The sequence below is a fragment of the Plectropomus leopardus genome, chromosome 15, assembly GCF_008729295.1.
Source record: "Plectropomus leopardus isolate mb chromosome 15, YSFRI_Pleo_2.0, whole genome shotgun sequence".
Classification (NCBI taxonomy): domain Eukaryota; kingdom Metazoa; phylum Chordata; class Actinopteri; order Perciformes; family Serranidae; genus Plectropomus; species Plectropomus leopardus.
The window spans coordinates 26,304,375-26,316,311 of record NC_056477.1 but is presented as its reverse complement, the minus strand read 5'-3'; the positions used below and the strand labels follow the sequence as shown (position 1 = coordinate 26,316,311).

Genomic DNA, 11,937 nt, shown 5'->3' with positions numbered 1-11,937 from the left:
ATAAGAGCAATTAAACATGATAAAATTAAGCTGCCAAGATGTAACACTTAAAAAAAAACTTTTAACATAGTTCTCCACTTTTAAATCCACATGCTGAATGATGGTACTGTTAATATTATTGAATACTATTACATTTACTTTACATTTATATACATAGCCTATTTTGACAAACTGTTTGCTTTAAAATTTCAGCATGGTCACAGTTCTAATATTCTGCTTCTCTTTTTCACTCTTTCTCTGTGTTTCCTGGTTGAAACTAAACTCTGAGACCATCTATAGGCTGATCACTTGGTTGATGGTCCCTAGTCGGATGTGAGCTGTCCAATCAGCCGCAGGGGGTGGGGCTGAGGATTCTCCTGCTATCATCACATTTGACAGCTGCTGCAGCAGCTCACATGACCAAACAACAATTACCTCATACATGTAGTACTCCTGCTGAAGGTGTTGCATTGGAGACAGCGCTCCCTGCACTGGGCTGGGCAGGCGAGCAACAAGGGGGCTCTCAGCTTAAATGACAAAAGTCAGCCTGCTGGGATGGTCTCTGATGGATGCTCCATACACTCGTAGCCCACTATGAGACTCCTCACATCAATCAATATGATATTATTATGATCCCATAGCTAGTTCTGCGTCATTAAATAAAAGGTGGGTGAGCTATCACTTCTAGTGAGGGCTGATCACGAGGCAAACAGATACCAGTGTGCTGTATATCCTCACAGAGTTTACATGACCATCATCACATGCACACAAGTTTGACACTGTTTACTCTGATGTACTGTATATCATCTTTCTGTATCATCATATTTGGGGTGTCCATTATGCTGTGCAAAAAGCCAGGCTAACCTAAAGAGCTTTATTTTAAATTCAATGAAAGTTATATAATTTTCCATAGAGACATTTTGATGTCCCTGTTTTTATATTGATTAAGACATCCAGATTCTGCCATCTGATCTGAGGATGCATCCATTAAAAATGGATCTAGGAATTAAATATTTCACTCTCTGTGATATAACGGTCCTAAAACGCATCTTGACTGGTCAAACGGGATAAAAAAAAAATCTCTGAAGCTACTTACAATTATAAATGGCATATTGAATTTATGCTATTTATAAGCAATATATGTGTTGGCTTTCAGAGGCTTTGGCTTTTTCTGCATTTTTACCAGCAGGGACATTTTTTTGAATTTCTTTTAAAATTCTCAAAATTATATTTTCCAATACTGATGCATTTTTATATTCCAATGTATCCTCATACAATGGTTTGTATGATATCTTACAGAAGTGCATGTACAACGCTGACGTTACATACTTAACATAATGTTAAGTACTTAATGCAAAGTTTACCTAGCTTAGGTTTAGACAAGTAAAGTTCCTTGGATCAGGTTTAGAAAAGAAACATAGTGATGAAATACTTTAAAATAATTCATAATTCCCTTTGGTTTCACAAAGGACAAGATCACTAGTCTCTTGGTAAAAGTCCTGTCTTTGTTTGAACCATCCACCACCTCAACCTGCCTCCTTATGTGGAATTTTGCTCTTTATACTACTTCCTTCTTTACTCCCATCAGTTAAATTCTGGTGCATTACTTTTCATAGGTATATGTATGAACAGTGCATGAGAACAGCCTGTATATTCCTACAGTGATTAATAGCATATCTATGGAAGTTAGTTATGGTACTTATTGTGTCATACACATACAAGTGACCAGCCCAAATGGACTATGAAACAGTTACCACAGACTGAAATATCTTAACATCAATAGTATGGACAGGCCTAAATGGACACAGACGTTAATGGTCTCCAGAGAACTAATCCTATTGACTTTGGCGATCCCCTTACTTCTCCTTTAGTGCCAACATTAGGGTGACATTTTTACTTCAGAGTGAAATACCTAAACAACTGTTTGATGGATTACCATGCAACTTCAGCCTGTTCTCATTCTGAACTTGTAAAATAGCGCCACTTTGTCAGTGCTTTTGGTATTAGCGTGCAACACCAAAAGGCATCTTTTGCATGTAGATAAAAAGCTGCTTGATAGCGTCGTTGCCATGTGCTCCTGTTGTCTAAACATCATCATCATGGTAGCAACCCCAGAGCATAAACAGCAGACAGAATGATACCTAAAACACTGACAAAGTGGCAACATGTGACATGTTGGGATGAGAATGTGCTGGCAATATGGTGCAGACAGTCATCGTCTTTGTGAATGTAATTAATCCCCTGACTTTTATTCTAGTGCCATCATTGAATCAAAGTTTGAATGTTTTGTCTGACCATTATGGCCTCACAGACCTGCTTGCAGGGCTGTAGACTCTCTTGTTAGGGTAAAACATTTCACTAAAAAGTGTAGTGCTTAAATGATTTAATAAAGAGCATTAAACCACAAACCTGTCTTCAGTCTCACCTAAATCACACACCCTTTTCTCCTCACGGAGACCATTAAGCCTTAGTGTTTTGAGCAGTAGTGTACTGTAAAGTATCATAAGTGATCTTTTTAACCTTTGGTTAAATTCTGCTTCAGATATATGGCTCTGGACTATAGTTGTTTCTATAAAAACGCTACTGTTATATTAGTGATCCTACCATTTTGTTTTAAACCTCTCTGTGATAGTACTCTTATCTCTAGTTCTTGGTGAGTTTCTGACTTACCGCTCCACATGTTCGCCATCACAGCAACATTCTTGTTATATTTCTGCAGGGAGTTATCCACGTAGAACTTTAAATTATTTTTAAAGACATTCTTTGAAGGGCATATATTGTGTTCATGCCGTGTGTCTGGTTTATTTGTGTAGGTTAGCGCTGGCAGGTACCAGAAGACTTTGCTGCCTAGGAGTTCATTAGTGAGCTGCTGACCTTATTTCCCTTGTGGATGATATTTAATATCAACTGTCTATTTCTGTATGGAGCTAGGTTTAAAGGTTGAGGCTTCAATAAAATGTATTGGTCGGCAACATTCTGCATCTCAGCATATTCGCCTGTAAACAGACGTAAACACAAGTCACGCCAGGTGGTCACGTTGTCTGTTCTCAGAGGTGATGATAAGGATGGAAATGAATTTGTTTTTACGAGTATTTTATGCTCTTTGAATGAATATGAATGAAAATAAACATATTCAGTGGTATAGTATTACATCAGTCTATTTGCAGAGGACTGCAGTCTGGCAAGCAAGTCTGGCAAGTGCTCTTCTATTTTAGGAAAGGCAAACAAATGCAAGAGCTCTTCGCTCCCATGTCTCCTATCCAGTTTCCAGATACTATCTTCTATAGTACACACGCATAAGCATGCAGACACAAACACACAAACACACACACACACACACACACACACACACACACACAGAGAGAGACTTCCTCCCTGTCACTGAACAACATCAATCACAGTGTGGACGTGCAAAGTGAGGATGAGGCTGTAGACGGGTGAGAGTGGCGCAGTGCAATCACACAGCTCTCAGATGAGCTCCTAAATTAGAGCGTGTGGCCAGCGTGGACTCCCTGGGAGGGTTTGGTTAAATTACAGGCCATATTTTTAGTGAAGGCTAGGCTTCATCCCTGGAACTGCCAGCAGCTGAGGACCATCACTCACACGCCTGTCTGCCCCCAGTTTGTTCAACACTGGAGCTGTTAACACTTGTTTGTGTGTACAGTTGGTAAGCAGCAGTATGACCAGAATATTTCCTAGAAACAGTTAACTGTTTTATTGCCTTGTGTGTGTTTGGGTATATGTGGACACTATAAAAAAAACTATTAATTAATATTTGTTTAAAAAAATGTTAGTGTTTGGGCTGCCTTTTTTAAATCAAATTGACTGAATTTGGAAAAGTCACGTTGAGGTAATTTTGCAATGATTCAACTTGATTCCTCAAATTCAGTCAACTTAAAAAATAAGGCAGCTCAAACACTAACTTTTTTAAGTTAAAACAAATAGTCTTTTTATAGTGCATTACAAACAAAAAAATTCACCTCAAGTATTATGGCTAAGATGATGGTCGTTATTTGGTTTGTGTGTGTGTGTGTGTTTGTGTGTGTTTGTGTGTGTGTGTGTGTGTGTGTGTGTGTGTGTTTGTGTGTGTGTGTGTGTGTGTGTGTGTGTGTGTGTGTGTGTGTGTGTGTACATGTGTGCGAGAAACACAGACGAGCTGATCGGTCAACAAGGCGTATGTGTAGACACTGACCACACGTCATGGCAGACAAATTGGTCATGCAGAAACATCACTAGACACCTCCAACCACACTCACTCACTCACACACACACACAAAACCCCTCATCACATGAAATCCTCAGCTGATTACAAGTGGACACGTCTGTAAGTAGGCTAATGGGTGAAGAGGTTGGACATTTGTATTATTAAGTAACCCTGGAACACATGATAAACCTCATGATGTTTCACGCAGCATGCTGAATGCTGGATTCACTGTAACTGAGTGTAGTTTTAGAGGAAATGTTTCTGTTATGCAATCGCTGCTGCCCGTAACAGGGCCGAGATGAGGAGACATTTACAGCAAACAAAGACAGCTGATTCGCACCATAAATATTTCTTTCAAGCTTGTGTAATGGGAAAGGTCCTGTTCACACCAACATCTAAAGGTCTGATGGATAATTACGTTTTTCACGGTTGAGTCATACACAGTTCGGGTAAGCGTGGGAGCTGTCATAAGATCACATCATATTTGGCTTGGTTTTAAGGTAAACAAGCAACAACATTTCCCAACTATAAAATAAAACATACTGGCAGACATCAAAGGTGTAGGTCTTGTTTCAGCATTGAGGGAGGAGACATGAAAAGAGGGATTGGGGGGTCCTCCCCCACGAAATTTTGAGTGTCAAGCACTTAATTTGCTGCACTCTGCTGTGAATTTTTATGCATAAAATTTTGACTTTTCTGCATTAGTTTATGGTGGGAATGCCTCTAATTTTGTCAAAGGAGAAGAGCTCGGCTACTTTTGTGTGATAATTGGGGGAGGCAAAAAATGCACATGTTCCAAATATTGTGGGGTGTGTGTCCTCTGCATCCCCAACCCCCAAAATCTACACAGGGAGACATTACATTTGCCAGTCCTAGGTAAGATTGTTCACAGGCAACATTATTTCAAGCTGTTGACAGTTTGAAGAGAGATTATAAAACAGATCACCCCGCTGACTCCATGTCATCTGCTTTGTTTTAATTGTGTGTGTTTTGTGTGTGTGTGTGTGTGTGTGTGTGTGTGTGTGTGTTAATTGAAGCCTGTCTTCTGCTGTCTTTAATTTAAACCACTCAAAAGTGCCTGAATGTGAAAACATTGTAAAGGGGTGAGGTGAAAGTGCAGAGAGCTTGCAGTATGGGCTAGTTAGCAGGAGCTCCAGGATAGCAATGAAATGGTAATTTCCACACATTTACTTTATTCTGCAGTACTTAACATCGACCGTACATACCAGGTTTCCACAACACTATATATCATACATGAGCAGTAGAACATAGACACATAACCTGCACCTACCTCGTTACTGTTGAGAGTCCTATCTGGATGTCAGAGCAGTGTATAGTGACACTGTGTGTTCGACTCTCAACTGTTAGTTTATCACAGCAAAACAAAAAGAAGGCACAACCTTGTGGCGCTATTAGGCATTGCAATAAAACCACAAATTTGACTGTTGAAATATCAGTGCTTGAAAATATTGCCTGTACCGTGACATAGAAGAAATGACTTTTAAGACACAATCTGTAAGACGGATCACCACAAAATTTTTGTTTTCACGGTCCCTAATGACTTTATTTATCCCGTGGCTTTTCATTTAGCATCATAATGAGGTCAAAATAGGCCAATAGTCCAATAGGCTACTTTGGTTTATGACCAAATACCTGCAGACTAATAACACAACTTTACTTTGTGTGTTTACTGATAATTTGCTATTTTTAGCATGATAATATGCTAAACTAAGATGGTGAACATGGTAAATATTATCTGTCTAAATGCTACCATGTTAGAATAAGCATGTTAGAGCAGTGTGTCTGTGCCCCAATAACTGAATGAGTGTTTGACCTACACCTGCAGCAGACATGGCGTAGGCTAACATTAGCATTCATTTGGAGTCGTCTTTGTGTCCACCTGATAAATGTCAGTTCATCCATTTTTCTTTGAGCTCTGTTTTGGTCTCCTATTCATCAGTTACCTAACTGCTGCTGTTTGGTGTTGGGCAGGTAGTGGCTATTCGTGAGATCCATGGTTAATTTAAAGTATTGACTTCAAAGCTGTGGTTGGTTACTTTTTTAAGAAATTACTTGCTGTCTCTATATCCACACAGTAGTACACGAGACAGATAATCTGTGGTTCTTCTGCCTCCTTGGATAGCTTCTAATGGCCAAACCACGCAGTGGATTCCTGCAAATGTCATTTGAGGCAATTGGAAGAGGAGGAGGGACAAGGCACAGTAGCCTACGAATTTGTTGACATCACAATGTTCACTTTTTTTGTGTATGTGTGTGTGAGACCAGCTTCTTCTCAGACAGCTCGGGCACAGGAATATAAAATTCTTTCAGCTTTTGCAGTAGTTAATAAAGCAGTAGATAAAGCATGAAAATATAAAGTATCTGAAGTAAAAGAACTCATGATGGAGAATGGCCCATGCAGAATAATGTATGTAGTCCTGGATTATAATTATTATTCATGTGTTCAACACTTTAATGTTGCAGCGGGTAAAGGTGTATTGTGAAACTCCCCCTTTGACCAAAAACATTTTACCATAAACTTAACCTATGATACTACATCATTAAATGTTGATTGTTGATTACATTTTGTATTATTAATCTTAATCTGCAAATTAACTAAAGCTGTCAAATAAAACATTTGCCTGTGAAGTGTGGTGGAGAAGCCTGGAAGTATAAAGTAACAGAAAATGGAAATATTAAAGGAAATTAGGCTACAAGTACATCAAAATTGTACAAAAGTGGAGTTAATGTGGGCTATTAGTCTTAGTTACCCTATAGGGCATTGCCACGTTGCAGCCTATGCATATTAGATAATGGTCACATGTTAAAAAAATAAGCTACTCAGTTATCGGCAGAATTATTCGAAAATTGAATTAATCAAATTTTGCTTTGCAAGTATCCTTTGCATCCAGCATCTCGTTTATTGAACGTCACATGCTGCTGAACACCTGCCCAACACACGTCAGACGCCGCCAGTCTGCGACACTTCCTCTGCTGATCTATCTTTAGTGAGTACATGAGGAAAGAGTCATGTTCCACCCTGCGTCAGGCCCGTTGGGTGTTTGTTCTGGCAACAGGAACCATCGCCAGACACTAACAAAGGACAACACCCTTCCTCTCATCTTGAAGATGAAGGCAGGAAGCCAAAACAGTCTAAACAACATGAGCACATATTACTGGGAAACAGTGTCAAGCCTCAAGCCGAGCATCCTGTGTATTGTCATGGGCTTTTTCCATTGCACGTTTGATGAAGAAATACATTAAAGTCATCAGGTCATTGGATACACAGGGCTGATGCACATAGGGGGTGGTTTGTTGGTAAAAAGATGAGATTTCTTTCATCTTGACCTGGCAATTTAACCCTCAGTAGGCCCAGCTGATGGGGGACTGACTGAGGTTCTGTGAGGAAAAGTAAAAAGACAATGACCTTTCAGATAAGCTGAAGTGTAAAATTACAAAATGGCTCTTGAACAAAAACCAAGTTATAGGAATAAAGCACTGGAATAACGGAGCTTCATTATAGCTAATCAGTATCAGCTAAGTAAAATACATCAATAAATAGTATTGTCAGACTGTGGACTGTGTAGCCAGCTAGCTATCCTATGCTCCCATGTTCAACAGTGTAATATTCTCTTAACACACATTAACCTTCCCCATTGTGTTAATGCCATTCTTGTCACTCTCTGTCCCCAAAATGGCCTTTTGTTTACTCTGTATATCAATACATGAGACGTATCTGACGAAGCCATAAATAATTTAGATCAAATTCAAGATTAAAATTGATGAGTAAGATTGCATGAACCCAATCTCCTTACCAGGTCTTTTTTCCTAACCTTAACTTGTTTGGACATGGGAATAGTAAGCTGTTACCTTATCTTATCCTGACCTTTGAACTCTTCACTAACCATAACTTGTTTAGAAATGGGAATTAAACGTGGCCTTTAATCTCTTTTGTGATCCCTAGTTTTTTTTTTTTTTTTTTTTTTTCATTTCTTAATTTGTCAGTTAATTAATGCTTGTAATATTTTGTTTTCATTTCTCGGGCTACAATTAATTTTGGAACTGTTCTGACAGAAAGAGTGATTATATTTAGACAAAGATTTGTGCCCGTACAATGTAATCAATCTCAGAGTCATGATTTTAGTCCCCTAACCTCACGCATGTCACAGTAAGCTTATACAGACCTTGGGGACATTCCCATTATGTGCTATATGGGTTACAAAGGACCTTGAAAACACTGTCATGTTCCCATTATTTGCCATATAAATCTGTGGAACATAGGACCATGGTAAGATTGAACTATGGGTAAATAAAAGTCATAAATGTCAGATCTCAAAATATGACAGCCCTTATAATGCTCTTGCTCTTAGACAAAAAACATTCAAATGCAAATGTGTTTTAAAAGAGGTAAAAGTGATAACTTTTATTGGTGTGTCTGTTATGTGAGCGTATGCTATAACATATGGTGTGAGAGTCATTTCATTATGTGAAAAACTGAAAAAGTTCTTTTGAAACTGAAAACTAAAAAAAAAAAGTCTTTTTTTTTTTTTAAACAGTTTAGAATTCTTTGGGAAAAAAACCTTCATTTTGGCCTTTGTATTCCTCCAGAGGAGGTTTAGCTGAGATCTGATCACAGAGGCCATCTGCTGGCTGTAGTGTGTGACCTACTTCCCCCAACTTGATAGCATACCTGTCCTATCGGGGTAGCAGAGGAATGGATTTGGTTCTTTTGACATCAACAGAGCCAAATATTATCGGTTGTAAATGAACTTAAAGCAAATTCTTTTGGGGGAAAAAAACAACAAAGGAAACAATGTCATTGTGGTTTATTACGACTGATTTATTTGTATAAAAGTGCAGAAAATCACAGGAGGGTATAAATAAAGCAGAAAAAATGAATAAATACATTAATCAATAGAGACTGTAGTCAGTATGGGATAAATAAAATCGTGAAAATGTGGATCCCATTTCCGATAGTTCGTCAGACTTTTTGGATTTCTTCTATATACACATCTCAAAAGCAGAACATAATGACTGGAATCAAAATAATACAAATGATTTTTAGTTGTCCATTGAAAATCCTTATGAATGAGTCTTTAGCAGAAAGCCATTTTATCCCCAGTCACATGGCTGTCCAGTCCCTCGCCTCCCAACCAGTCCTCATTCAGCTCCCCCAGAATCTCCTGCAGGGACAGCTCTGGCAGGGGGGCATGCTGAACTAGCGCTGGATGTCCGGACTCCCCTCCCAGAGGAGCGCCACTCCAAGAGTCCTCCAGCTGGGAGTACTGACCTTCTGCTTGTGGGCTGTTCTCCAGATTGGCCTCCCAGTATCCAGAATCAGGGGTGTCTGGACTTGAGGAGTGGGAGGTGGAGCAGGGCATATACATCTGCTGCTCTGCTGATCCTGGATACACAAAGGCTGCCTGACTGGACGTTGAACTGTAGTTTCTCATCTCTAGGGAGAATGGCACCACTGTGGCATGACAGGGGAGGATTGGGTACTTGGCTGGGACCAGAAGCCCCTCAGTGATGGGCTGGAGCCGCCTCCCAGGGATCGGCCCTGCTGGAGCCCGTACACAGAACCATAGTGTCCATGCTCATCAATGGTGGAGTAGGCTGGAGGGTGCTGTCCATAGTAGCATGCTTCCTCCATCTCCTCCTTCACCTGGGTGGGGTAGGCTGGTGGAGGGCCCTGAGACGGCAGATGGACAGAGCCAACCTGCAGGCCCCTGCTGGCTACAGTGTGAGGTGATAGAGCATCGTGGATGGGGCTATCAGACTGCCAAAGCGCTTTCTTGGCTCCTTTGCACTTCAGGGTGCGAGCTCTTCTGTTCTGAAACCACACCTGGACAGGAAAGAGAGAAGAAAGGAGCTTAGATTGAAATCAGGACAGATAAACAACACATTCTGTTCTGTTAATCATCTCCTGGCACCAGTGCAGTTGGGGGAGAGCAGATCTAGTAATAGTAGTAGTAGTTAGCTGTCAGATCTATGCTGTACGCTCTATCTGTCAGCTCAAACAAGAAACTGATAAAAACAACTGGTGTCGTCTTTAAAGATAAAGAAATAAAGTGATAGAAGAATAGCTGTATCTACAATCCTATGCAGAATGCATTTGAAAACAGAGCCTTTTTATGATAAGGAAAAAAGCCTTTCACAACACAGCTAAACATCTCCGTGTGTGTGTTTGTAGCTACTGTGTGAAAAGCATTTGTGCATTAAATCTTGAAACAACACCAGTTTCCAACTCCTCAATTAACGATAATTCCTAAACCTGCAATTTCACTGAGTCTAAACAGCTCAGTTTAATTTATTTCTTCATCATATCTGTTCCACAGATACATGGATTCTGTCAGTGTACCTGGATGCGTGACTCTGGCAGGCCTGTGGTCTGGGACAGGTTCTCTCTGAGGCTGATACCAGGGTAAGGGTCGGTCTCGAAGGTGGCACGCAGGAGCTCCACGTGCTCTTTGGAGAAGCTGGTTCTCTTCCTGCGACTGGCGCTGCGAGAGGAGCTGCCGCTGGAGGCTGCAGGTCTGGCATCATCTGAAGAAGAGGAGAGAGCAGTTGCACATCAGACAGGAGCCACAGGAGGTGTAAGTATTGTGTAGGTTTCCAGGCAGTTTTCCTGAGGAATTAAGTGCCGATTAGTCTTTTTCTACAATTAATGCTACTACACAGAAAGCTATCACTCTGTTAGTACCACTGCCAATGTGTGTTTTTTTCATTGGTTAAACCAAAGCCGGTTCTAATATTAGTTAATTCTTGAAGAAGTTTTCAGCTCCCCTTCTGTAGATAGTAGGTTCATGAGTCGCCTTGTAGTACAATGCAATGAGTACTAATGTGTCTGCACAACCTAATTAATCTAGAAAAAAATCTGAGGAGGCTTCTCTGTTATTGCTGACACTACCTGGGTCATGATGATGCACCCACTCACCTGGCAACTCAGGCCAGTTAAAAAAACCCTGAACTGACTCATCCAGGGCTACATCATACAAAAAGGTTTCAAGAGCTAACACAGATTATGAATACAAGAAGCAAAACAGACCACAAAAAGATGGTTTTCAACAAGCAATATTATAGATTAAAAAAGCATTTCTTACCGTTACTGGAGTCCTTCCACATAGAGGCGGTTAAGTGAATGAAGCTCTGGAAACAGATGGATTTCTAATGGATTTCTGATGTGACAGAGGTCAGTGTGATCCTTCACTGAGAGTCTCTGACTGTGTCTCCTGCTCGTGTCAGGGTATCTTTATATTGATCACCTGAGACCCCAGAAGGCCATGGTAGAGGCAGAGGAGTGTCGGGGTGGGGTGAGGATGGGTGGTTTTCAGAAGTCCTCTGACCAGAGTGGCCCCTCATCTCCCCGTTATCACCTAATCCCTTTCAAAGAGGCTGTAAGGTCAATGGCAAATATGACCCACAGCAGAATGATCTCGGGAGAGACAAAGGAAAGTCTTCCTGTGATTGTTAGCCTCATCGATACCACTTACGACTTGCATGTGACTGTGTTTTTGTGGTGTTTAGTGCTGCTGAATTTGTGACATGTCAAATATTATACATGTAAATGAAAGCCCAGAGACAGAAAAATATATTTTTTTCATACATTATTGTTTTTTTTCTCTTTTTTACAGCATTATTTTGTGCTTATTAATGATCAGAATCAGAGATACTTGGCTGATCTTCGGGGGAAATTCAGTTGTATTACAGCTGCTCTATATATATAAGCACAGAAAAATCTACAAGACAAAAAA

The 11,937-nt window shown here is 40.2% G+C and overlaps 1 protein-coding gene across 1 annotated transcript; it reads right to left on the bottom strand.

Annotated features, from left to right (window-relative positions):
* Positions 1–9,638: 9,638 nt before the first annotated feature.
* Positions 9,639–11,650, bottom strand: LOC121954887 (protein gooseberry-like). Its single transcript, XM_042502625.1, has 3 exons — positions 11,287–11,650; positions 10,545–10,729; positions 9,639–10,028 (listed from the first exon to the last, which is right to left on the bottom strand). Exons 1-3 carry the CDS (start codon positions 11,306–11,308, stop codon positions 9,639–9,641), a joined length of 597 nt encoding a protein of 198 aa, XP_042358559.1. The 5' UTR covers positions 11,309–11,650.
* Positions 11,651–11,937: the final 287 nt, after the last annotated feature.